The 27,365-nt window shown below is 47.4% G+C and overlaps 3 protein-coding genes across 3 annotated transcripts in view; all 3 read left to right on the forward strand.

The window, feature by feature from the left end:
• LOC135917063 (alpha-1,3-mannosyl-glycoprotein 2-beta-N-acetylglucosaminyltransferase-like) overlaps positions 1–27,365 on the forward strand; it is a 174,836-nt gene that overhangs the window by 82,612 nt on the left and 64,859 nt on the right. The window lies entirely within an intron of this gene.
• Positions 13,383–13,850, forward strand: LOC139059491 (uncharacterized). Its single transcript, XM_070537917.1, has one exon. The coding sequence runs from the start codon at positions 13,383–13,385 to the stop codon at positions 13,848–13,850; it is 468 nt and encodes a 155-aa protein (XP_070394018.1).
• LOC139059493 (uncharacterized) lies at positions 16,926–17,471 on the forward strand. Its single transcript, XM_070537918.1, has one exon. It carries the CDS (start codon positions 16,926–16,928, stop codon positions 17,469–17,471), a length of 546 nt encoding a protein of 181 aa, XP_070394019.1.

A 27,365-nucleotide genomic window follows, 5' to 3' on the forward strand; every position in this document is an offset into this window, starting at 1 on the left:
CTTAAGGCAAAGACCCGTCCTTAGCCAGCAGCTACAGGCCACTTGCACTTACAAGCTGTCTGTGCAAACTGTACGTAAAAATGGTAAACTGCCGCCTAATCGGTTTCCTAGAAATTTGCAAAATATAGGCCTCTTTCATTGTGGCTTCCGAGAAAGTAGGTCGATAATATAGAGCACCTCGTTCCCATCGAGGCAATCATCAGAGATGCGTTTATACGTAAGCAACGTTTACTTTCGGTATTTGTGGGATTAGAGAAAGCGTACGACACGTCATGTCACATTGGGATTATGCGAGATCTTTCCGCGATGTGGACCTGTGAAAATTAGTTAAACACAGTCGAAATCTACTTGTCTAACCACACGTTTCGTGTAAGAGTGGGCAATGCTTTACCTAGAACATTCACTCGGGAGACCGACATGGCGCAAGGGCGTTTGCTTAGTTGCCCACTCTTTGTAGTAAAAATTAACTCCCTGTATACAGACATTCCACGGACCATGTTTTATTCTGTGTATGTCGATGATATGCAGATAGGTTTCAAATCACGTAACATTGCTATCTGCGAATAATAGGTGCTACTTGCACAAAAGAAATTTTCTACATGAGCGGATGTAAATGGGTTTAAAATAAACGCCCAGAAAAGTACGTGCATACTCTTCTCAAACAGAACAGGCGTGACACCAATGCCAAATCTCACGATCAATCGAGAAGAACTATCTGTGAGCAGTGAACGAAAATTACTGGGAATATTTCGGGACCCTAAGCTTACCTTGATCCCCAAATTAAATATCCGAAGACAAAATGTCTGAACACGATGAACCTTTTAAACATTCTGTCGCGCACAGCATGGCGTAGTGATCGAAAATGCCTACTGAACTTGTACAGGATCCTTGTCCGCTCACGTCTTGACTAGGGTGATATAATCTGTCCTTCTGATATGCCACGCGTGCTAAAAATCTTACACCCTGTGCACCATCCAGGTACCCGCCTAGCGACCGATGCTTTCTGGACAAGCCCTGTAGAAAGCATCTATGTAGAATCAAACGAATGGTCACTCCGTCTGCAGAGGCCATATTCCAGCTTGACATATTATCTGAAAGTAAACTCGAGTCCTGAACATCCTGGTTACACAAGTGCAAATTACGTGTCCTGTACCGTACGTTTCAGAATTCCTAACACGCCGTGAGAAGGGCTCCCTGGCCCACAGCCAGGGAGCCCTTCTCACTGCGTGTTAGGAATCTCAATGAAGAAATGTGTGTCCTAATTCTAGAACACCATCTAATTCTTCAAGTGAAGCTGTCACCGCCGTGGTAGTGGCAGCTCGCGGAATGTCACCTGTCGTTTGTTGAAGTCAGTAAGAGTGCCCGTGAGATGCACATTCGAATGCACTTCCTTGAACTTCGCTCGAAATACTGCTGCCCGGAGTCTTTTTTTTATAAAAAATTTCCATGAAGAATATATTAATAATACGGGCTTGGTATCTTTGTATACTGGATGATAAAAATACTCTGAAAAGAGATAAAACCTGAACTTTCGGTAAATGCCATGGCAAAAATGACGGTCTGACTCAATTGGTGGCTTCATTTTCACAATGTAGCGGTCCAAGTACAAGTACGGCTTAGTCAGTATTGCATAGTATGCTTTACTGCCTATTTATGTAGAAAGTTTTAAGAGATTAAATTTTGTTTGAAGCGTGCAAAAAAAGTTTGAACTGTATAATCACAAGCTTGCGCGAAGCATCTCTTTGCTTCGCCTTCACTGCACAGCACGTCGGTCGGCATTTCAGACCGGCTCATTTTACGAGTTCCTTCTTCTGCTGCTTTTTTATCTTTCTTTATTATGATTTTTTTAAGGCAACGGTTTCTTTTTTTGGCGACTTCAGATTGATTTGTGGTTCGTGGGGTCTGAGTTTCAGGCCATTGTCATATTGTAAATAGTTGGATGATTTCAGGACTTCTAGTGCGCGCAGGACAAGAAAATAGGCGTCTAAATTAAACTTGGAACGAAAAAGATGCATGAAGGTAGCGCAGAGCTATGTACGCAGAAGTAAAATGAACGCGTAATGGCGAAATAAATCGACATGTGCCTGTTCACACAGCATGCGCCTAAAACCGGGACCGATAGTGTGGCTCTATGAGAAATATGGCCCAATCCCGGAAACATTTCACCATGCGATAATCCCTTGCGCTGCAACAATGTCTTTTTGTGTGTGTGTGGGGCGCGAGCACAGAAATGGAAAAAAAACGCAAAGGAAAGCATGTTGGCCACAATCGAACGCCTACCTTGAGTACCTATAATGTGGCTACCGAAAGAATATCGATGACAACGTGAGACGCTTGGTCCACAGAGGAGCATACACATACTGCTCGGTATCCTACAGCGACGAGACAAGACTTTCCGGAGAGGTTGCGCTCAAGCGAGCGTGTTGCAATCCGTCGAGTCCCCGCACTGATGCCAGCGAGCGACCATTGCTTCTTTTTATCGTATGCTAGCCAGAAAGCGTCTAAAACTCTGCCAAACGAAAATCCACTCGGCCAGAGAAAAACGACCGCGCACCGAAGTGTGCTGCGCAGAGGTTGGGACAACACGAGAAAAACGCATGCGCTCTGGCTGGCTCTGGCAGCCCGCGGGTAGCGAGAACAAGAAAAGTGAAAAGGATCGATGTGTCCTCGCGAATAAGAGTCAAAGAAGAAAAATAAATAACAACGTAGTTACCTTTGCTGGCTTTATTGTCTCAACATGGATGCTTTGGTGCAGATAAAAGAAAATGTTGATATTATTTTCTGTGTCATGACAGCACAAATGAACCACCACAACACTCTGTCTCATCGGACCTCACTGCGTGCTTTGTCAGCTTGTCTGATAGTGTGTTGATTTGGCTTGTCTCGTTGTAAAGTGCGATGTACGACTTTTGAAATCTCAATGCACCTTTGGCGTCAAATTATTTTTTTAATTATGGGGTTTGACGTGCCAAAACTACTTTCTGATTATGAGGCACACCGTAGTGGAGGACTCCGGAAATTTCGGTCTCCTGGGGTTCTTTACCGTGCACCTAAATCTAAGTACACGGGTGTTTTCGCATTTCATCCCCTTCGAAATGCGGCCGCCGTGGCCGGAATTCAATCCCGCGACCTCGTGCTCAGCAGCCCAACACCATAGCCACTGAGCAACTACGGCGGGTATCAAATGTTCATAACAGCATTAAGCCCACAAAGTTCCGGAATTGAAAATCTAAAGCACTACATTGGAAATGCCACTGCACCTTTCACATCAAAAGTTCATGAGAACTTTATACCCATAAAGTTTCACAATTGGAATTCATACGCTCCATAGATTGCGCGGCCTCCGCGAGATGGCGCGATGAGCCCGCTCGCTATAGCTCGCTATCGAAGCGCCCTTGAAACTGTGCTCGGATGGGGATCCTTGCGTTAGGATAGGTAATCCCCGGTGCGTAGGCGCTGCCGCAAAATACAGTCCTATTTCGAGTTTTCGGGCTGGTATGTGTTTTCGAGCATGAAAAGGACATTCTGGACAAAATCCAGCATGATTGCCGTCGTCGCAGGTTGTTTCGTTCAGCGGCGCATGACAGCACGAAAAAATTTCGGGGACGAGCTGAAGCATATGGTCTAACGTGGCTATATCTCCACAATCGTGGCAGGTAACGCTGGTGTAAGTACCCGGATAGATTTTATTTAAGAGAGACGGATTCGGATAGGTATTCGTTTGTAGTAGACGCAGCGTTAATGCTTGAGCTCTATTGAGGCGCGGATGAGGAACGAAATGGGTTCTACGGCTGAGATAGTAGTGTTTAGTAATCTCGTTGTAGGTGGAGGGCGTGTCCCTGTTCTCTGGGGAGTCGGCTTCCGATTGGTCGAGGGTAGCGCGGTGGGCAAGTTCACGCGTAGCCCCGTGAGCCGACTCGTTGAGGTTGGGAGCAGCACCCTTTATCTGACCCTGATGTGCCGGAAACCAATAAATGAAGTCTCTCCATTGTTATTATTAACCGAGGATCCCCTTGCAGTCTTTCACTTTGGGACCCTCGTCTGTTTATTGCCTCTTACCCTTTCATTGTATTTGAAGAATAATAAACTGAAACTGAAATAAAAGCGCGCACTTTTCTTACACAACCCGTCTTTCGATCGGGCTACACTGAACTTTCTAGGGTTTCTTTCTCTGTTTTTTTTTTTTGGGGGGGGGGGTCCCGTCTCAGCCGGTGTGTGGATCTTCTTTGTTAACCCATACTACACGGGGATATATGGGCGTTTTATAGCTATCGCAATAAAATGCTCATCTCTAATCAATAAAACGTCACGGTGACGTCGCCGTGACGATGAAATCCAAGAGCGATATCCAAGGGCATTAAAAATCGTCGCCGAGCGCCGCGTTCTGTATGTGCAAGTGAAAGCATGCGAAGGGAGCCAGCAATCGCGGCTCAATCTCGCGCACGCAAGAGGAAATGGGGAGGCAGCGCGCCGTCTTCCGTCGCGGGCCCTACATTGGAGGTCCCCCGACAGTGTTGCCACGGTTTTTTTTTTTCCTTCTGTACAGTATCATACCCACTTTTGTATATGCCGCTTATCAGAATAAACTTCAAACCAAGGCCTCGGGGGGAGGCAGTCCTACTGCGGCCGGCCGCGCGCGCCACCGCCCCTTGAAGGCCATCCGCGACGGGTAGAGACCGCCGCGCGCTGTGTTTTCGCAGCTTATCGTTCATGTTGATGCGAGACGCACCCCGACGGTCAATCCGCTCGCTGCTGCTGCTGCGCTTCCTCACTCCAGCATTTCGACAGCGAGTTTCCGCGGTCATCAGGGGCGTACCCGAGGGGGGGGCTTATGGGACTTCAGTTCTCCTCTCGAAATTTTTTCGGGCTGTCATGCACCGCCGACTAAAACAACCCCCGGCGCCGGAAATCATTTTGCATTTTGTGTAGAATGTCTATTTCACACTCCAAAAGACATTTTAGCGCGAACATTGCGAATTCGGGCCGGATATCGCGGCAACGCCCATGCACCGGGAGTTGCACCACGCGAGAAGCCCCATCCTAGCACAAAGTTTCAAGGGCGTTTTGATGGCGAGCGGGCTCATCGCGGCATTTCCCAGAGGCCACGCAATCTACGGAGCGCATGGATTTCAATTCCAAAACTTTATGGATATAAATTTATCAAAAACTTTTGATGCGGAAAGTGCAGTGACATTTCCAAACTCGTGCTTTAGATCTTCGATGCCGGAACTTCGTGAGTTAATGTCGTTATAAGGTGCATTGACTTTTCAAAAGTCGTACATCGCACTTTACAACGAGACAAGCCAAATCAACACACTGTCAGACAAGCTGACAAAGCACGCAGTGAGGTCCGATGAGACGGAGTGTTGTGGTGGTTCATTTGTGCCGTCATGTCACAGAAAATAATATCAACATTTTTTTTTTATCTGCACCAAAGCATCCATGTTGAGACAATAAAGCCAGCAAAGGTAACTACGTTGTTATTTATTTTTCTTCTTTGACTCTTATTCGCGAGGACACATCGATCCTTTTCACTTTTCTTGTTCTCGCTACCCGCGGGCTGCCAGAGCCAGCCAGAGCGCATGGGTTTTTCTCGTGTTGTCCCAACCTCTGCGCGGCACACTTCGGTGCGCGTTCGTTTTTCTCTGGCCGAGTGGATTTTCGTTTGGCAGAGTTTTAGACGCTTTCTGGCTAGCACACGATAAAAAGAAGCAATGGTCGCTCGCTGGCATCAGTGCGGGGACTCGACGGATTGCAACACGTTCGCTTGAGCGCAACCTCTCCGGAAAGTCTTGTCTCGCCGCTGTAGGATACCGAGCAGTATGTGTATGCTCCGCTGTGGACCAAGCGTATCATCTTTTCGTCGATATTCTTTCGGTTGCCACATTAGAAGCGCCCAAAGTGGGCATTTGATTGTGGCCAACATGCTTTCCTTACCGTTCTTTCTTTCATGTCGGTGCTTCCGCACCACAAAAGAAAGACATAGTTGCACGCAACGGATTATCGCATGGTGAAAGTTCTATTTTGTTACTGCTGCGCAAAGTATTGGCCCACGGGACGCTTCAGTTGCCAGATACCCGTATTATATTACTGCGAGAGCAATTATATGGACATTCCATGCGTACTCGATCCTGCCTTCGCCGTCGCCATCATGTTCCACCCTGCAATGCAGTTTGACTTAGAGTTACTGTATATGCTACCAAAGGTAGCATATACCTGTATATGCTACTTTTGGTAGCATATACAGTAACTCTAGTTTGCCTGTACATGCCGCGCCACCTGGCAGCGGCGGTGAGCACCCGCGGGTAGGCCCTGTTATGATTGGGGGTTCAATCCCGTCGCTCGTGATCCGTTGTCAAGATTGGAGTCGGGCATGAATTAGAAGGTATTTGGCCCATGCCATCGTCCAACTTATCCATGCTGAGGACGTTGATGAAGGGAAGGACTGCTTCTCATCGAGAACGAGGATTAAGGGTTTATTTACAGTATTTATATCAGTCTAACACGACTGTTTGAGAAAGTACATCAGTCTAACCTGACTGCTTGAGAGAGAATGTCCTGAGGAGCCGCACAACAGCGGTTTTTAAACACTCGGTCATCTCCCGATACAAGGTAACGCGAACGTTCGTTTAGTCATTTTAAACAGGCCGCCTGTCTCTGGGACGGGTTGCACGCACACACGCATGCACACAGGTGCGATGGTCCGGAGCCGACGTCACAGAGGCTTCGTAGAACTCGGAGCCGTTCCAGGTAGCGCGTTGTCTTGCGTCTTGGTCGGTGCGTGGGAAGAAGCCTGCGTCGGCATTCCCGCGTCAACTCCCCCACCCGTAGCAGATCAGGTCGGCGTTGTGCTGTTGCGCACAAAGCCTGCTTCGTCGAACTCCTTCAGTCACAACGGCGAAGAGGCTAGAGCGCAACGGTGACGGTATCAGCACAAAGCCTGCTTCGTCGAACGCATCCTAGCTGAAGCGACGGAGAGTGGAGGATGCGCGTATTGTTCATGACACAAAGTCGACTCAGTCACGCCGTGGCTAGAGGTTGTCGGCGATGCTCCCGGGATGTTGCCTCTACAGTCGCAACTGGTTGGCAAAACTTGCACTACAGCTGGCCGTTCTTAACAGCGCCTCCATGGCCCGGGAAATCTCGACTGTCTAGCGCAGATAACCGCTGAGCAGGAAGAGAACGGCTGGTGGCCAGGGGGTGATGGCTTGGCTCGCAGCGACCACTTGTGTAATGTCACCGCCCCAAAACATCCAACAAGGACAGGCAACTGCAAAATGAACCTCACAACACGGCTCTGCGCCGAAGTGACGGACATTGGCCCTCACTTTGGACCCGCTAGGCTTTAAATATATATATATATATATATATATATATAAGTGAACAAACAAAAAAGGCTGCATTTCGCTATGCCAATTTCTGAAGAAATTTCGTGCTGACAAATTCAGCAATCATGGAGGGAATCCTGCTACATGAGAGGGGACCTTCTTGGCTTAATAAAATTAACACTAGTAACCCTAAAATTTAGGCGGGACCCTCAAACGCAGAATTCAAATTAGACTGCTCAAACCATCCACATTGCTATGCAACTTTCCCTTTTTATATCTAACGGAGAAGTTGTACTCTTGGGGAATGAGGCTCCATCCGAGCAAGCGACCATTTTTGTGTGAAATTTGATTGAGCCAGGTCAGAGGAGAGTGGTCGGTCTCGAAGATGAACTTCACTCCGTACAAGTAACACGACAACTTCTGGGCGGCCCAAACTAAACAAGCGCAGTCCCTCTCTGAAGCGTTGTAGGCTTCCTCTCTTAAATTTAGTTTACGGCTGGCATAGAGGATAGGATGCTCCTCGTTATCGTCGCCGACCTGACTAAGTACCACGCCCATACCTCTGTCGCTTGCGTCGCATTGAACTATGAATTCCTTTGTGTAGTCTGGCGCGCGAAGCACAGGACGAGAAACCAATAGCGTTTTCAAACTTTGGAACCGTTCTCTTTGTCTTTATCCCAGTGTACGCTACTCGGTGCTTCCTTTCGGAGGGCGTCCGTTAATGGACTTTCCATTTGCAAGTAATTCGGAATGTACCGTTGATAGTGCCCCACAAGTCCCAAAAATGAACGAAGGCCTGTTTTCGTGCGCGGCTGAGAAAATTGTCCCATCGTAGCTATATATTTTCAGCTCGGCCGGCCGTCTCATGCCCTGACCGACAACATGGACCAGATAAGTAACCTGTGAACAACCAAATCTACACTTTTCCGCTTTCATCGTTAAGCCGGCTTCCCTCAAACGTGAGAACACCTGTTTGAGGTGTGATACGTGTTGTTGCCGGCTGTCCGAAAAAATTGCTACATCATCCAGATAGGGCAAGGCAGACTCCTGCAAGTCTTTTAGTACAATATCCATTAATTTAGAGAAGCTAAACGGTGCGTTATTCAGCCCGAAGCTGGGTGCGAGAGGGCGAAAAGTGCCTATATACAGGTGAGATGGATGCGGCATAGCGGCTGGCACTTTCTCAAAGGGGAACTTGCCAGTACCCCCGCACGAGATCTATAGTATTTAGCAGCGCTAACACTTTCAATTCGTTCCTCAATGTTGGGTATCGTGTACAGCTGATCCCTAGTGATGGCATTTACCTTCCTGTAGTCACACACGGACGAGGGTCCTTGTTAGGGGTTTCTACCAGTATTAGTGGTGGGTGTTGTAACTCTCAGCGGGCTCGATAACTCCCAACTCTAGCATGCGCTGTATCTCTGCCTCCATAATCTCGCTATTTCTCGGAGACACCCTGTAAGGCTTTGATCTTACTGGTTCGGTTGATGTCAGCTTTTTTTCATGCGTTATTAGTTTGGTTCTACCCGGCCGATCATTGAACCTGTCGATTTCCCTAACACCCCTTTTAGCTCATCTAGCTGCTCGGGTGTTAGAGCGAGCGAGCTTACCGAGTGTTCTACTACTTCTTCTAGGCCGGTTTCAGAGTTGGAGGTCGTCTTGTACTCCTTAAACTTGGTACTAGTGCCATCCTGCTCTTTGACGGTATAGTTAACGACTCCGCTCCGCTCTATATACGGCTTCATCAAATTGCAGTGATATAATCTCACCTGCTTCCTACGACCGGGCATTTTCAGAGCATAGTTAGTATCTGAAAGTTTTTGCAACACTTTAACGGGCCCGTCCCAGTGAACTTCAAGCTTGTTCTTTCTTGAAGGTTTGACGATCATTACCGGGTCTCCGGCATTAAACGTACAAAGCCTCGCCTTTTTGTCGTAATAGAATTTGGCATTCTTTTGAGCTACTCCTATGTTCTTTTCGACTAGTTCTTGGGTTGTACTTAGCCGTTCCAGCAGATTTAGCACGTATTCAACCACTGTTGGACTCTCCCCTCTTTCCTCCTACATCTCTCTTAACATTCTTAGTGGAGAACGGAGTGTCCTCCCATACACTAGTTCTGCTGGCGAGAACCCTGTCGCTTCATGTGGAACCGTTCGCAAAGCGAACAAAGTTGCCCGCACACAGTTCTCCCAGTCCTCCTTGTGCTCGTAACAGAGCGCACGCTAAACTCGCTTAAGCACCGAATGCCACCTCTCTACACTGTTTGACTGAGGGTGATAGACAGAACTGTGTATTAACTTTACCCCGCACTTTTGCAAGAATGTGGAAGTCAGTGCGCTCGTGAATACTGACCCTTGATCTGCCTGAACTTCGGCTGGAAACCCAACTCGTGCAAACACTGTCAAAAGCGCGTCTATATACTTCGGTGGAGCTGAGCTGTTTCAGAGGGATTGCTTCTGGAAACTTTGTAGCCGGACACAGCATGGTAAACAAGTACCTGTAGCCCGATTTTGTTTTTGGAAGAGGCCCTACCGTGTCTATTACAAGTCGTCTGAAAGGTTCTTTTATTAAGGGCACTACCTTTAGTGGGGCTTTCCATGTCTCTCCTGGTTTACCAGAGTGCTGGCAGGCGTCGCATGATCTTACAAAGTTTTCTACGTCTTTGAAACAGCCAGGCCAGTAGTATTCCATAAGCAATCTTTCCTTTGATTTGTTTATGCCTAGGTAGCCGGACCACCCATTTCCATGACAGAGACTCAAAAGGTCCTCCCTATACTTAGTAGCTACGAGTAACTGATCTATTTTCCTAACCTTTCGATCTCTGTAGTGCCGATACAACAATCCTCCTCTCTCATGTATCGTCCCGTTGCGCCTAGCAATGCATTCTTTGGCTGTGTGATGTAATTTAGCTAAGCTCTCATCATTCTTTTGCTCGGCTGCCAATGACTCTCTATCCGCACGTAAGAGCTGATCAAAGTTCTTTGAGGCCGGTGATAATAACGACCCTGTCTCCCTTGTGAGTGCGTCAGCTTGATCTTCCTGCAGGCTTGAACTTTGACACTCTAGTGCTACGCTCTCCTTGAACTGGTCAGCTGGCAGGCTTTCCTCAACTGTTTTTTCATCACTCGAGCCTAGCTCGGATTCGGTTATTGGAGTTATCTCCTTTGCTACTTCCGCTGGAGCAGCTTGTGCATCTCCGGCCGAAAGCGACGCGATTTTACGAGCTTGGCCTCGCGTCAATGCCTGTACTACGCCCTCTCCCAGTTTAAGCCCTTTGTCACGCAGTAACTGATTCGAACGATTCGAAAAGATGTAAGTGACAAAAATTTGGAAACTGCAGCCTCAGTTTCTAGCTCCCCAAATGTTCCACTGATTTTGACTTTGGCCATGGGCAGACATACACTGTCTTCTTCTACAACCCGTTTGATCCATGCTACTTCTCCGGTGAAGTCATCTACCATCACGTAAGACGGATGGACAATGTCCATTGTGGCGGCATTGTCTCTTAGCACTCGGCATGGTTTGCCATTAACTTGCAGATTGTGAAGATAGGGGCTTAAAAGTTCCATATTCTCGTCTTTTTCCTCTACGTAGGAAAAAACTACGCTAGGCTTCCCGCAGTTTACGACTATATGTCCCAGTTTGTGGCATTTATAACAGTGGATCGGCCTAAAAGATTCGAATTTTCTTTTCTGTTCCTTTTTTTGCGGTTTCCCCGTTAAGTTTCTCCTCGCTCTTTTCTGCGGGCTTTTCCTCCACGTCTACAGGCTCCGATCGTCTAGTCTGCGAACCCTTTTTGAATGGAAATGTTTTCCGCGGTCCATTTCGACCATCCCAATTTCCGTCCTCGGCGTTCAACTTTCTACGGGTTGCGTACTCTTCGGCTAATTCAGCCGCCCTTTCCACAGTGTTTACATTCCCTGTCTTGCACCCACAGTTTCACAGCTTGGGGGATGGTTTTGTAAAACTGCTCTAGACACATGCATTCTATGATCATGTCTCTGCTGTCGTACGCTTCCGCGCTTTTCAGCCACTATAGGTTTGCCTTTAATCTATATACAAACTCCGGATATCCCTCGCTATCGTTCTTGCCTGTGCTCCTAAACCTTTGCCGAAAAGCTTCAGCTGAAAGGCGGTATTTCTTCAGGAGACTAGCCTTATAACTTTTGCATAATCATATGCATCCTGTGCACTCAGTCTGGCGATTACTTCCGCCGCCTCACACGGCAACATAGACAGCAACCGCTGTGGCCATGTACTCGGGCCGAAGTTCATCGTCTCGCAAGTCCTTTCAAAATTGCTTAGGAACAAGCCTATGTCGGTCCCGACCTCAGATGGCTTTAACAGCTTGTCCATGCGGTATGATTCGGCCTCACTTGATCGTCCCAGAGCCCCTTCATTTCCTTGAGAAAATTCCAAACCTTTGCTTTCAACTTCAAGTTGCATTTTTCCTAACTCACGTTCCTCTCTCTCTCTCTCTCTCTGTCCCGTTCTTCTCTTTTTTTTCAGAAGTTCCAACCCCATTTCAATTTCTTCCTCACTGGCATGTTCGGAAATTAGCTGCAATAATTCCGATTTTAGCATTTCCTTGCGCACATCTAGGCCCAGTTCCTCACCAACAATCAACAATTCGTCTCTCAGCAGTCTCCTTAATTCCATGATTGCTGCGTTACTGCCTTGATCCTTCTCGCTAAATCTAACTAGGAAAACACTACCTAGCTAACACTCAACAATCTAGCTTCCCTACTGTTCTAAGCAGAACAACCACAAGATGAAGCCTAGAGAGTCAAAGCAAGAACCAAGCACTCACCGCAGTCACAGCACCACGTCGCGAAGTCCATCTCACCGCTGTCAGCCAGTTGTTATGATTGGGGGCTCAATCCCGTCGTTCGTGATCCGTTGTCAAGATTGGAGTCCGGCATAAATTAGAAGATAGCTGGCCCATGCCATCGTCCAACTTATCCACGCTGAGGACGTTGATGAAGGGAAGGACTGCTTCTCATCGAGAATAAGGATTAAGGGTTTATTTACAGTATTTATATCAGTCTAACACGACTGTTTGAGAAAGTACATCAGTCTAACCCGACTGCTTGAGAGAGAGTGTCCTGAGCAGCCTCACAACAGCGGTTTTTAAACACTCGGTCCTCTCCCGATACAAGGTAACGCGAACGTTCGTTTAATCATTTTAAACAGGCCGCCTGTCTCTGGGACGGGTTGCACGCACACACGCATGCACACAGGTGCGATGGTCCGGAGCCGACGTCACAGGGGCTTCGTAGAACTCGGAGCCGTTCCGGGTAGCGCGTTGTCTTGCGTCTTGGTCGGTGCGTGGGAAGAAGCCTGCGTCGGCGTTCCCGCGTCAACTCCCCCACCCGTAGCAGATCAGGTCGGCGTTGTGCTGTTGCGCACAAAGCCTGCTTCGTCGAACTCCTTCAGTCACAACGGCGAAGAGGCTAGAGCGCAACGGTGACGGTTTCAGCACAAAGCCTGCTTCGTCTTGAAGTAGTAAAGGCAAGGCGCAGAAGACCAGGACTTAGGAAGAAGAACACAAGCGACAGGACCGGCGCCACTCACAACGAAGTTTATTTTCGCAACCAGCCTGCCTTATGTAGGTCATTCACGCCGAGTCACGCACAAAACTTCAGAAGTAAAAAAACAGCAATCTATCGACCATTCAGGAATGTTATCTGGCACATATTATCGAATGAGCAAAGAAGAACCACACGTGGATCAGCACCGGAGGCAATTGATCTAGTATAGTTGTTGTGTACTGATTCTGGCCGCTGAGTTCAGCGGATGACGTATCTGCATCAGTTGACCCCTGTGTTGAAGAGCGCCCTCTCCCGGCCTCAAGAATGTATATATTGTAGTAGTTATCAAGTTCCCACTGTTCTGTGTTTGTTTCGTGACGGCTATAAAAGGTTATTGCCGATACGCCTTGTCGCGATGGTGCCTCGCGATACGACCCACGCAGCAACATAACACTGGCGACGAGGGTGGGACTGAATGAGACCGCTGCAATAGGAAGCTAGCTCCTGTCCGTACTCGTTCACAATGACGGCCACCACAACGGAGGGGCTCGAGCCTTTCGACATCACCCACCCTGAAGAGTGGGAGGACTATGCAGAACGTTTCCAGTTCTTCCTCGAGGCGCAGGACGTTACGGACGCCAGCAAGAAGAGATCGATATTCCTCAGCCGCTGCGGTCCCGCCACTTTTCAATTAACCAGGGCGCTCGTAGCACCGGCCCAGCTGAAGGATACACCGTTCGAAACAATCCTCGCCGTTCTGCGTGACCACCTAGCGCCGAAACCACTGGAGCTTGCCAGACGATACGAATTCCATCGCCGCGACCAGGCACCAAGTGAGTCTGCCGCCGCCTACCTCACTGCTCTTCGAACGATGGCACAGCACTGCAACTTCAACGACCTTGACACCGTGCTACGGGATCGATTCGTGTTCGGACTGCAGAACGACACGGTGAAGCGGCGACTACTGGCGAAAAAAGAGGTCTCTCACTAGTGCTGTCGAGGAAGCAGTCGCCGCTGAGGCCATTGCCCGGGAAGCCAGCCTAGCCTCGTTTCAAACCACCAACGCGCCACGTTTCGAGCCCGTGCATCAAGGGACGACGACGGGCGATGATGGCGAGCAAGACATCTCCGAGGGTGTTCTTCGGTTACGTGCGAGCCTCACTCAGCGACGGGACACCGAGAGATTGGTGGGCGGCCCCTGCGCCAGCTGTGGAGGCTCGCAAGAACGCCGCCTGTGTCGGTTCCGTGGTGCCCAGTGCAGGGAATGTGGAAAAACCGGTCATATTGCTAAGGTCTGCCGGTCCCGGAGGCAGCTTAGCCCACGTCGAAATGCCAAAGATCAAGCCCGGATGCAACAATTCAAGACCGCTCTTCGCACAAACATTTCATATTGCGACGACTTGGCAGTTACTGCTATCAACGAAGTGTCTAAACCCGCCAAGAGGAAGATACATGTGAGTGTAAAAATCGAAGGCACACAGTGTCAGATGGAGGTGGATTCGGGATCAACTTTTTCCATTATCTCCGACGCCACAGCCAGACGCATTTTTCCAAGGGGGCGTGTCAGAAACCTACAGCCACTTGATGTTGTCATGAGGGACTATCAAGCAAACCGTATCGCTGTACGAGGAGTTGGTACCGTCCGAGTGCAGTTCAAAGATTTTGACGGCCCATTGCGCCTGGTCATTGTCAAGGGCGAGCGCCCAAGTCTTCTCGGGCTGGATTGGTTTCCGGCACTCGGTATGAATATCACGGGAGTGCAACGCATCGATCAGCAACCATCCTCACTTGATAGCATATTCCGAGATTTTGCCTCTGTGTTCGACGGGACGCTGGGCTGCTACAAGGGACCGCCCGTTCAGTTTGCACTTGACCCTGAGGTTGTGCCTATCCGCTTGAAAGCAAGAAGGGTTCCTTTCGCACTGCGACCGAAAATCGACGCCGAACTAGACAAGCTGATAACACAAGGAATCCTAGAGCCGGTTGACCACGCTCGTTGGGAAACCCCTATTGTTACGCCACTGAAGGCAAATGGGGACGTCCGCATCTGTGCAGACTACAAGTGCACCATCAACAAAGCCTTGCAGCAGCACTCGTATCCGGTACCAGCTGTCAACCACCTGCTGGCATCCCTCTCTGGTGGAACTGTCTTTGCGAAGCTAGACTTAGCACAGGCCTACCAACAGCTCCTAGTGACTGATGAATCTGCAGAGGCGCAGACCATTGTGACGCATCGGGGTGCTTTCCGCGTTCGACGATTACAGTTCGGTGTCAGCGTCGCACCTGGCATCTTTCAGAGTTTAATGGAGAACCTATTGCGCGGACTACCAGGCGTCATTCCATATTTTGATGTCCTCATTTCAGGTGCATCGCACCAAGAACTACTTAGTCGCCTTCGAGAGGTCCTTCAGCGGTTCCAAGATGCAGGGCTTAAGGTCAAGAAGGAGAAATGCCAGCTAGGAGTGACTCAAGTGGAATTTTTGGGTTTCCGAGTCGATGCTGAGGGAATCCACCCCACACTGGCCAAGACGCAAGCCATCCTTAATGCACCGCGGCCGTTGAACAGAGCCGAGCTGCAGGCCTTCCTGGGTCTTCTCAATTTCTATCATGCATTCCTTCCACACAAGGCCACTGTAGCTGAACCCCTGCACCGTTTGTTGGACAAGAAGGTCCCCTGGCTGTGGGGAAACCTACAACAAACTGCGTTCGACAATGTGAAGAAGCTACTGGTATCCAACCAGGTGCTGACACACTTCGACGAGAAGAAGCCGGTGATCCTTGCATGCGATGCGTCCCCGTACGGAATAGGAGCAGTGTTGAGTCACAGAATGCCGGATGACACGGAAGCACCAATCGCTTTTTATTCAAGAACCTTGTCCTCTACGGAGCGTAATTACGCCCAGATTGATAAGGAGGCACTCGCTGTGGTTGCCGGAGTAAAGGAGTTCCATGACTACGTATTCGGCCGCCCATTTGAGATCCATACAGACCACAAGCCGCTCCTGGGGCTCTTCACATCAGACCGGCAAACGCCACAGATGCTTTCACCACGAATGTTGCGTTGGTCCATTTTTCTTAATGGGTACCAGCATACTCTCCACCACCGACCAGGAAAACAGTTAGGCCACGCAGATGGTCTCAGCAGACTGCCTCAAGCGGACCAGTGCCAGGATGACCCTTCGCCAGCAGAGGTCGTCATGCTTCTGGACGTACTTCCAGAATCTCCAGTCCATGCAGACGATGTAGCTAAGTACTCCGCCAAGGCTGCTATCCTCTCCCGTGTCCTCAACTGGGTGTGGAAGGGGTGGCCAAGGTGCGCTCCGAGTTCCGAGTTCACACCTTTCATGTCCAGGCAACATGAACTGTCCGCCCACAAGGGATGCTTACTGTGGGGTGACCGTGTGGTGATTCCACAGAAGTTGCGTTTCCGGGTCCTCGAAGCTCTGCATGTCGGACACCCTGGCATCGTCAGAATGAAAGCGCTTGCCCGCAGTTATGTATGGTGGCCCGGCATGGATGCGGCCATTGAGGAATGGGTCCGGCGGTGTTTTCCTTGCCAGGAAACACGGCCCGAGATGTCTCGGGCACCTGTGCACCCATGGGAGACGACCCGGACACCATGGTCACGCCTGCACATTGATTTCGCTGGTCCCTTCCAAGGACAGACCTTCTTGATTGTGGTGGACTCTTATTCCAAATGGCTGGAGGTCATACTAATGTCGTCAATGACATCGAGTGCTGTAATCACTACTTACAAAGATTGTTCGCAACTCATGGCCTGCCAGATACCCTTGTTTCAGACAGCGGCCCGCAATTCACATCCACAGAATTTCGAGGGTTCCTGGATGCCAACCTCATCCACCAAGTGACATCTGCACCGTTCCATCCATCCACGAACGGGCAGGCCGAAAGGATGGTACGGACCACCAAAGAGGCATTAGCTCGAATAATCCGAGGAAGCTGGGCAAAGCGCTTGGTAGACTTCACTCTACAGCAGCATGTAACTCCGCACACAGTCACGGGGCGCGCCCCGTGCGAGTTGTTGATGGGCCGCCGACTGTCTACCATGCTGGATCGGCTGCATCCAGACCGGGCCCCTGACAAGTCCTCCCGGTTGGCAGAAGTTCTGCCGACATCACGCATATTCCAGCCCGACGACCCTGTATTTGCACGTAACTACGGCCAGGGCCCACCATGGGTATCTGCTGTGATTTCCAGAGCAACTGGCCCGATCTCTTATGAGGTTGCTCTTCCGGATGGTCGTGTGTGTCGCCGGCACGTGGACCAGCTTCGTCGGCGGAGCAGCATTCCCATGAGGTTAGCGGAAACTGTACCTGAAGGACAGCCTGAGGTTCAGCCTTCGTCAAGCCCTTCACCTGGCGGAATGAGCAGCAGCAAGACACCAGATCCCAGTGAAACCGAGGAGCACCCGACAGCCATGCTACCTCCCAAGGCGCAACCAACAGTCGTGCTTCCTTCGGACGACATAGCAGCACCTCAGCCAGCACCAACAGAGCAAAGTGTAGAATTGCCGGGCCCACGCCGTTCGCAGCGTTCCCGGAAGACACCACAACATCTTCGGGACTTTGTGCTGGCATTGGCTGACTGTTGAGTACCTACTAAGGGGGAAGGAGTGTTGTGTACTGATTCTGGCCGCTGAGTTCAGCGGATGACGTATCTGCATCAGTTAACCCCTGTGTTGAAGAGCGCCTTCTCCCGGCCTCAAGAATGTATATATTGTAGCAGTTATCAAGTTCCCACTGTTCTGTGTTTGTTTCGTGACGGCAATAACGCCTTGTCGCGATGGTGCCTCGCGATATGACCCACGCACCAACATAACAATAGTCTTTTTCCAAGCCAACGGGGACAAAAAACCAGACATAAGAAGTACCGTCTACACTTCACTACCAACCAATCTATCCAGAACATAACACACTTCAAACGCCTAAGGCCCAGTCAGTGATAAAACCCGCATGACTATGGGAATAACGACCAACGAATAACACGGAAATAACATGAAAAATGCGTCCAAGTACAGTGTCTGCATCAAAACTAAAATCTCTAACAGTCACTCACTTAAAAAATTGATAAAACATGTGACCGCGCGAAAAAAAGAACCACGTGACAAACAATGAAATGGACAGAAGTGATGAACGATAAAGGTCTAAGAACAGTGTCTGCGTCAAAAAAAACGCAACAAAAGCTTAAGAGCCACTAGAAAATCGTCAACAAAATAAAAACTAGTTAAATAAAAGGAAGACAGACGGTAAAGCCAAATGAAATCACCCTAACAAGAGGCCTAAATAAAACCTTTTAAAAAAGTCGTCTCCTTGTCACTAAGCATAATGGACAGCCTGCTGACGCATGCGTTTCCCTCTTTTTTGATGAAAAAGGCTTCCACAATTTCCCGCTCAAAGCTGTCTTTTCCATACTTCAAAAATTTAGTTTGGTCAATTTGTGGGCGGCAATAAAGCACTCTTGCAATGCTCTGCAAGGAAACTCCCTTCCTTGTTGTGCAGATTACGACAATGTTCCATTGCACGCTCATTAAAACATCGACCTGTTGGTCCGATATAGCTGCGACCACAGCTTAGGGGGATTTGGTAGACTACACGTGTCCTGTATTCAGTGAACTTCTGATGCTGGATTGAACAAACCGCGCGTTTCTCTCCGTTCATGGCACAAAGCTTAGACAGCTTGCAAGGCACCGAGAAAACAACCTGAACGTTATGCCTACTTGCCACTTTCTTAATGTTGTGCGATACCTTATTAAGGTACGGAATTACCGCAACAGAGCTTGGTTCTTGTTTGCTCATTCGATAGCTGTGCGAGATAACATTCCTGAATGGTCGATAGATTGATGTTTTTTACTTCTAAAGTTTTGTGCGTGACTTGGCGTGAATGACCTACATAAGGCAGGCTTGTTGCGAAAATAAACTTGGTTATGAGTGGCGCCGGTCCTGTCGCTTGTGTTCTTCTTGAGTCCTGGTCTTCTGCGCCTTGCCTTTGCTACTTCAAGCATGAACCAACTAGCCCAAGCAAGAGTTTTACTTGAGCGTACTGCTTCGTCGAACGCATCCTAGCTTAAGGGACGGAGAGTGGAGGATGCGCGTATTGTTCATGACACAAAGTCGACTTAGTCACGCAGTGGCTAGAGGTTGCGTTGCTCCCGGGATGTTGCCTCCACAGTCGCAACTGGTTGACAAAACTTTCACTATAGCTGGCCGTTCTTAACAGCCCTCACCGTCATTTCACCATTGTCCGTGGTGCGCGCAGGCCCGCAAGCTTGCTTTTCCAATTTTCCAATGGGTCCCCCGCAGCCTCTTGGCAGCTCCTTCGTGAGAAGTGTGAACATAAAGAACACGCGCACATACTGCTGCGTTAAGGACTGTCACAATTGTGAAGGGGATGTCGGCATCAAATTGTACCGCTTAATTACCCTTCAAAACTGAGGGAAGCAACCCGGCGGCTGGAGTGGATCGTCGCGGTTCGGGTCGGTCTTGCGAATTTCTGTTAAACGAACTAAGACGTAAGTGCAGAAACAAGAAAAAAATGAAAAACAGCCAGCAGCGGCATCTGTAAAAACACACAATAAATTGTTAACTGCATAAGAACGCTTGAACTGATTCCGGCTGTTGCAAATCAGTTTTGATAGTTGTTTAGCTCGTCTTGCTCCAAAACAAACACACAGTGGTTGTTAGGTGTCAAATATAGCTTCGTAAGCGCTCCGTGCTGGAGCTTTGTATGCGCTGTGCTTCTTCCTGCGCGAAGATCAAGACGCGAATGCTGGAACCGAGATCATTCGTGCCGATGTTTTCTTGCGCTTAGAACAACAGAACTAAGGTTGGAGTACACTGCAAAACACGTCGAGTGTTCGAAAATTAGCATTTCCCTCGCGCACACAAGCGCATATTTGTTCAGTCTTTACGTTGTTTAGTCTTAGTTGATTGCTCTCTCATGAATACTTTGTTTAGCGCAAAACGACACACACAAGAAAGACGACAGGACAAGGCGCTACTCTCAACTGGTTGTGAGGGGCGACAGGACAAGGCGCTACTCTCAAGTTGAGAGTAGCGCCTTGTCCGGTCGTCTTTCTTGTGTGTGTCGTTTTGCGCTAAACAAAGTATTCATGGATTCGCACCAACTAGCCCGCCAACGCATTGTGCTGATTGCTCTCTATATGATGCTTCAGCGGTAATGCCCTCTCACATTCGAGCCCGAACGACAATACCAGAATATGCTCGAGGCACTTTGTCAACGGATAAAAAAGCACTTACCCGCCAATTCGCCAAAACCTCTACAACGTGAGTGCAAGGCACGCTCCAAGTAAGGAAGCGACAAATGGCAGTTCAAAGACGTCCAAGGCCGTATTTGCTCATTTAAGTGGCATGAAATAATGATTTGTTAACGCACTTTGAGATCGACGTCGTAAGCATACTTACTATGTTGTGACAAACACTTCGCGACTTGCGGTGGTTGCTTAGTGGCTACGGTGTTGGGCTGATGAGCGCGAGGTCGCAGGAATAAATCCTGGCCACGGCGGCCGAATTTCGATGGGGTCGAAATACCAAAACGCCAGTGTAATTAGATATAGGTCGACGTTAAAGAACCCAAGGCGGTCTAAATTAATCAGGAGTCTCCCACCACGGCGTGCCTCCTAATCAGATCGTGGTTTTGGCACCTAAAACACCACAATTTAATTTAAGCACCTCACTGTGGTGTCCGTGCTGTTTACTTCTTTGACACGGTATACGTGTTTGTAGTCGTAAATTTGATGTCCTTTCTCAAGCGTCGGTGGCCGAAAATGGGCCTCGACGTTTTCGATTGCCTTAAAACCGGAATTTAGAACGTCCGAAAGGTCTCAAACGAGCGCTGCAAAAGCATGCCTCCGCAGCAGTGGCCGCCTCGGTGTTTCGCGCAACTGACACGGTGACGCTGGCGGCTGAGCCGATCGACGCGCCGCCTGACCATTGCAGGGAGCCCTATGCGAAAAAACCTATGCGATGACGTGCCGCGCGCCGCATGCTGTATGTATGAGTAAAAGCGTAGGAGGGGGGGGGATGGAGGAGGAGTGGGTGAGTCGACCATGGTGGCTCAGTCTTGTGTGCGAAGTGAGAAAAGCGGGGAGGAAGCGCGCCGCTTTCCTTCGCGCGCGATACATCAGGGGGAGTGGAGGGAGGGGGGGTGCGGACCTTAGGATTCTGTGATCTGTGATTACGTAACATGTTTATTTGCCTTGCTTGACGCATTATATACGGTTACTTTTTCTTAGATACGTAGATTTATTGGATACTTGTACGTATATTTAAATATCTTGTTGCGATGTTTTTTGTATACGTGCAGCGAACTTTGTTTCCAGTGACACTTTTATGCCCTTTATCAAGCTGTGTATTCGCATTTGTATATTCCATTGTGTCTTTGCATTTCTAATGCACGAGGGCAAGTCAAATGAAAGTGAGCCAAACCACCCTGCGCAATAATGGTTTTGTTAAATATCTGCGAGGCATGCGAGCACATAAACAGAACTTAGCGCAAAGTGTTTGTAAAAGTGTTTGTGATGGCAAAGGGAGTTGCAAAAGACGCCGGTGGCGATATTGAAAAAGATGCATTGGATATAAAAGACCTCCGGGAATTTTTAAGCTAGACTACAGATCAGATATGATGGAACTGAAGGACAGCGTATCCTTCCGTACGGACATTTGCAATGACGTAAAAGGCATAGCAGATGACATAAAACAGCTCAGGAAGGAAATGCATGACATTGTAAACCAGAATAAAGCACTGAAAGCGGAAAACGAAAGGCTCGTTCAGAAGTGTGAAGAATCGGAGCAATGCCAGCGCCTCAATAATGTAGAAATAAAAGGAGCACTGGCGGGAGAGGATCCGGTGAACACAATAAAACAAAATTGGGAAAAGCGTGGGTGAGATTGTTGAAGAAGCCGATCTTGATACGTGTCACGTGGCTTGCAGCCGGGTGTGCAGAGCATTATTGCTTGTTTTCTGCGACGGAGCAAACGCAACACGTTCTTGTATAAATGCAGAAAACAAAGGATAGACAGTTCAGTGCTTGGAAGTAAGGTGAAGATGCCTGTTTACGTAAACGAAAATCTCATGCAAGCTAATAAGGCAATGCTTTCAGCCGCAATCCAAAAAAAGAAAGCTGCAAACTGGAATTTGTCTGGACAAATGGCAGGAAAATTTTGGCAAGAAAAGAAGAAGGCTCGCCTGTAATCCGTGTCGCCACACAAGCAGATCTGAGTAAGATATGTGCTGATACAGCTGTGCATTCATAGTGGCTTACTTTCGAGCGTAGCGTCTTCTGAACATCTTTGGCCCTCATTTTGTCATGGGCGTGCTAGAAGTTGAGATAAATTATTACACGATTGATGCTTTTAATTCTAACTTCTCTCTCTCCAAAAATAATTTTTGCTTTCGGCATGTCAATAGCAGAAGCATCAGCAATAAAGTTGATGACATTACCCACTTTCTAGGCTCCTGTACTGTATCACTTGACGTGATAATGTTCTCACAGATTTGAATTCACAGAAATGAAGTACCGTGTCTACCTGGGTACCATTCTGAGCATTTGTGCCATAGCGGAAGGAAGGGAAGGGGCCTTGCTATATATTTTAAAGGGACCCTGAAACGATTTTGGCGATTTTCTACAAACGTACTGAGTCGTGAGAGTAGGTTCTTCTGATCATTAATTGCTGCATCTAAGTGCTCTGCGTAAAGCGTGTAATTTATTATAAGGTTTTAAAAATACACATCGCTGCCGATCGCAGCGCACTGCTCGGCGGAATTATAAGCCGCCCCTACCCATATGATGCAAATAACCCATATTACGTCACATGGGCGAGCTATCTGATTGGCTGACCAGGGCGCGTGGTCGATAATTTTTCCAACTTTATGGTGAACAAATGATGCTCGTAATAGTTGGAATGTTAGTTAGTTTGTTTTTGTAAAAAGAAAATAACTTAAAGAGAATACACAAGAATCGTTTTTTAGTACACTTCAGCACTTCCGGCACACAGCAAGTGTCGTCTGCTTGTGTTACAACATACTCCATTTTGACGAGAGCTCCGCGGTCAGAGTCGGTCTCAGTCTTTTCGCGAGCACTATGATTCGACTTTGTTGCCTTGTGGACTGCAAACCGCGAGTCGAGTATTAGGGCAAACGCAAGCGCAAGGGGACAGGGTCTGGCCGCTTGACTGTGCCGGGATGAGCCACGAGATGAGCAGAAGGGCAAATGTGAACGGTCTGCACGGTGCAGCCACCTGGTGGCACAGAGCTCAACCATACACAGTAGCAGCAACGAAGTGTATTCTTTGCTGCTGGTGTGTATTTTTCGCAGGAGTGTAATCATCAACACGTTGATTTATAAATGTTTAAAATGCTTTACACTTGGTTAGAGCAATATTAGCGCTTTGTTTGACTGGTTAAGCGCTGCGCCAGCAAGTGTCTGGACCGTGCAGACCGATCAGGCTGCTCACGTACGTCTACGCTCAAGTTCCTTCATCAGCTTGAGTTTATGCCTCCAGTCATTTGCCGAAATGACCAGCTTGCCTGTTTTTAGCGGAGTACCGGACACGTTCGGCGCTACGACAGAATGCTCGCAACGCACGCTGCTTCGATAGCTCTCGGTCGACGGCCAAGCGGCTAGCGGAGAGGTCTCGCGCGGGAGGGGGCGTGCTCCTAAACAACCGGAAGTGAGCGATGTGACGTCGCATCGTGACGCTGAACCAGTGAAGGCGGAGCTTAGCGCCGCTCGCTCGGCGAGCGAGTTGAGGAGGAAAAGCATAGCTAGGGAGGAGGGTAACTTCTAATCGCTTGCAGCTCCATTAATACGTAACGCTTCACTTAAATTGTGGTGCGAATGTTCTACTTAAGCTGTACCCTACGCGCCTACAAAATTTGTCCGAACCGTTTCAGGGGCCCTTTAAGGACACGCTTACACGTGAGAAGCTGCCTCACCTATCCTACATGAATGACGATGTAGAATGTTTAGCCTTAGACGTTGGCAAGATAGTAACAGCAGTTGTCTATAGGCCACCCCTAGCAAAAAAATAAAATTTTCTTCATTTTTTTTTAGATGCTGTTATGTGACAATGCTTTCAGTAGGGGCACATTTGTCATTATGGGCGACATAAATATTGGCCTGAAATCCTCAGACCCGTACTCTAGAGAATTTGTGACCCTGTTGTGAACGTACGCCTCTCCAAATTATACAGGTATACCCACTAGAATCACAACACAAAGTGCTACGTTATTGGATGTCTGTATAACAAACCTCAGCGCAGATTACATAAAACCGGGTGTTTTTTCTTCCGATATTAGTGACCATCTGCCACTCTTTCTACTAACTACTCGATATGAAAGTAAGGCTGATGAGCAGGTATCATTTCTACGAAACTTAAATGATAGCTCACGCGAGGTATCCGTTAACTTAGTTCAAGGGCATGACTGGAGCGTTGTATTAGAGCCGAGCGATGTCGGCATTGCATATGACATGTTTTTCCGCATGGTCTATAGCTGTTTTGACAAAGCATTTCCACTCAAGAAAATCGTGGTGCATAGAAATAAAAAATACAAAGAACCTTGGATAAACAAAAGTGTATATCAACGTTTAAAGGATAAGAATAAATTATGCCACGAATTCCTGTTTCTGGGATCCGGAAGTGTTTTGTCGATACAAAAAAATCTGAAATTCTCGAACAATGATTTAGGAAAAGCTAAAAATAATTACTACACAGCAAAATTTGAGAACATTTATGACAACTCTAAGAAGGTGTGGGAAATGGTAAATGCATTAACTAATAGAAAGAAACAGTTCGGCGATATAAAGGAAATGACTCTAAATGGTAGAACTACTTGTGGTGAGGATCTGGCTAACTCAATGAATGGTCCCATTTCATAAATACAGGATGTTATGAAGAGCCTAATGCCACTGATTGTGAGACTAATATTACAGCTATACCCATGTTAGAACAAACAATATTCATGCAACCAGCATCTCCTACCGAAGTGGAAGCGTCCATATATGCTGCTGAGAAGTAATGTCGCCCCTGGAATGGACGAAATTGGCTCTAAAGAATTAAAACAAATATCTCACCTTGTTTCAGGGTCAATTGCTCACATTATTAATCTCATGCTAACAACCGGTGTTTTCCCACATACACTTAAGATTGCACGAGTAAGAGCTATATTTAAAGGAGGTGATAGAAATAATTTATCAAATTACCGACCGATATCGGTGCTCCCCATTTTGTACAAAATCTTTGAAAGTGTGATTAACCAAAGGCTGATTTCTTTTTTTTTTTTACAAACACAACATCTTGTCTAGTAGCCAATATGGATTTCAAAAAAATAGATCAAGTGAAGAAGCGTTGTGATGTATTTAATATAGCATACTTACAAACAGTGATAGTAAAAAGCTAACACTTGGTTTATTTCTAGACTTAAAGAAAGCATTTGACTCAATAAAATATGATATCCTACTGCACAAACTGTCTAGATATGGCGTGTGGGGAGTTGTACTAGAGCTCTCTAAAGACTACTTGACTGACCGCTAACAAATCGTGCAAATAAAAGACACCACATCATCGCAGCTAAAGTTAACACAAGGAGTTCCACAGGGGTCAATATTAGGACCGTTTTTATTTCTTGTTTACATTAATGACATTGTAACTATACCCAACTCTCCTGAACCAATTATGTATGCTGATGACACTAATATCTTTTTTAAGTCTACAGATCTAACAGATTTAGAAAGAAGGGCCAACTCCTACCTTACGTCCCTCACGGCCTGGCTCCGGCAAAATAGGCTGCAGTCTAACACAGTGAAAACAAAGTACATAATATTTTGTGCACTTAATAAACCACTAAGTAGGAAAATAGTTTTAACTTTTGAGGGGCAACAGATAACCAGGGTTAAGGAGTAAAAGTTCCTTGGTGTTTGGTTCCAAGAGCACCTTTCATGGAATGTACACATAAATAATTTAGCTACCGAACTCTCCCGATCTGTTGGATGCTTGTATAAAATTGCACATTTAATACCTATCTGGCTGAAACAAAACTTATAATACTTCACTGTTCTACTCCAGATTATCGTACGGCATATTGGTATGGGGTACCACAACAAAAACTAACTACAACAGGCTTATTATTCTACAAAAGAAAGTATTGTGCATTTATGAAAACTATCAGGGACCATGTCATGAACTAAGCACTTGACCATTATTTTTTAAATACCGAATGCTTAAAGCTTACAACGTGTATGATTTTAAACTACTACAGTATATATATAAAAATGCACTATATATACACAAAAACATTAATGAAGTTCCTTACGATATGAGACTGAAAAGAAAACGGACCCTAAACACAACGATCAATTATGGTAAACAAACAACCAGGTACCAAGTACTAACAATCCTAAATAAGCTAGAAGATAACATTGATTTCAGTATGACTAGAAGCGCCTTCAAAAACCATGTGAAGTAATTCTTACTAACACAGTGTTTGAGAGAGTGATTGTTGCAACATAAGTATATTATAACCCGCTTTTTTCCTTTTTTCTGTTTTACGTGGATACATACATGTTCATGGTTATATGCTGCACTTTAGTGTACTATGGTAATTTACACGTATAACCTGTACTTTATTGTTTGTGGACCGGAAGAGGAAAGGGGAAGAGGGGGGAAAAGGGGAACATTTTATTATTTCACCGTCTATATTAGTAAACAAACTGTAACCCAATAATTTTGTAATTTCTGTTCTCAGTTTGTGTAAACTCGTGTACAATGTGGTAAAATATGTAACGATATGTGTGTCCGCTCACTGCCAATGAGCTACCACTAAATAATGTATAATAAAAGCGTATATTGCGAGTACAGGGGCCCCTGTCAGGCGTTGTGCGCCTTTTTCCCCTGCACCTTTCTTGAAATTGTACTCAAGACGAAATAAACATTCATTCATTCACTCATTCATTCATTCATTCATTCATTCATTCATTCATTGACAAGGATCTCTCATTTACAAAAGTGACACGCAGATGTGAGGATAAATGTACTTTAATGTACTCATACGCTGGTCGAACATCGTTGCGTGGTATAATAATGGACGCTCCAAAAGTTGAAGAGCATGGTGTCGTGAGGTTTTTGACAGCTGAAGCAGGGGCGTAGCCAGGGGGGGGGGGCTTATGGGGCTTCAGCCCCCCCCCCCGAAATTTTTTCATGCTGTCATGTGCCGCCGACCGAAACAACACCCGGTGCCAGAAATCATGCTCGATTTTGTCTAGAATGTCCTTAATTCACGCTCGAAAAGTCATTTAAGCGCGAACATTGCTAAATGGGATGGATTTCGGGGCAACGCCCGTGCATCGGGAGTCACATATCGTAGCGCAAGGAGCCCCACCGGGCACAACATTTCAAGGGCATCTTGAAGGCGAGCGGGCTCGTCTCGGCATTTCGCGGAGGTCGCGGAATCTACAGAGCGCTTGGATTTC

The sequence above is a fragment of the Dermacentor albipictus genome, chromosome 4 (assembly GCF_038994185.2).
Source record: "Dermacentor albipictus isolate Rhodes 1998 colony chromosome 4, USDA_Dalb.pri_finalv2, whole genome shotgun sequence".
Taxonomy (NCBI): domain Eukaryota; kingdom Metazoa; phylum Arthropoda; class Arachnida; order Ixodida; family Ixodidae; genus Dermacentor; species Dermacentor albipictus.

Coding starts and splice junctions, on each gene's coding strand:
- LOC139059491 (XM_070537917.1), top strand. CDS start 13,383: ATGACGGCCACCACAACGGAGGGGCTCGAGCCTTTCGACATCACCCAC.
- LOC139059493 (XM_070537918.1), top strand. CDS start 16,926: ATGCTGGATCGGCTGCATCCAGACCGGGCCCCTGACAAGTCCTCCCGG.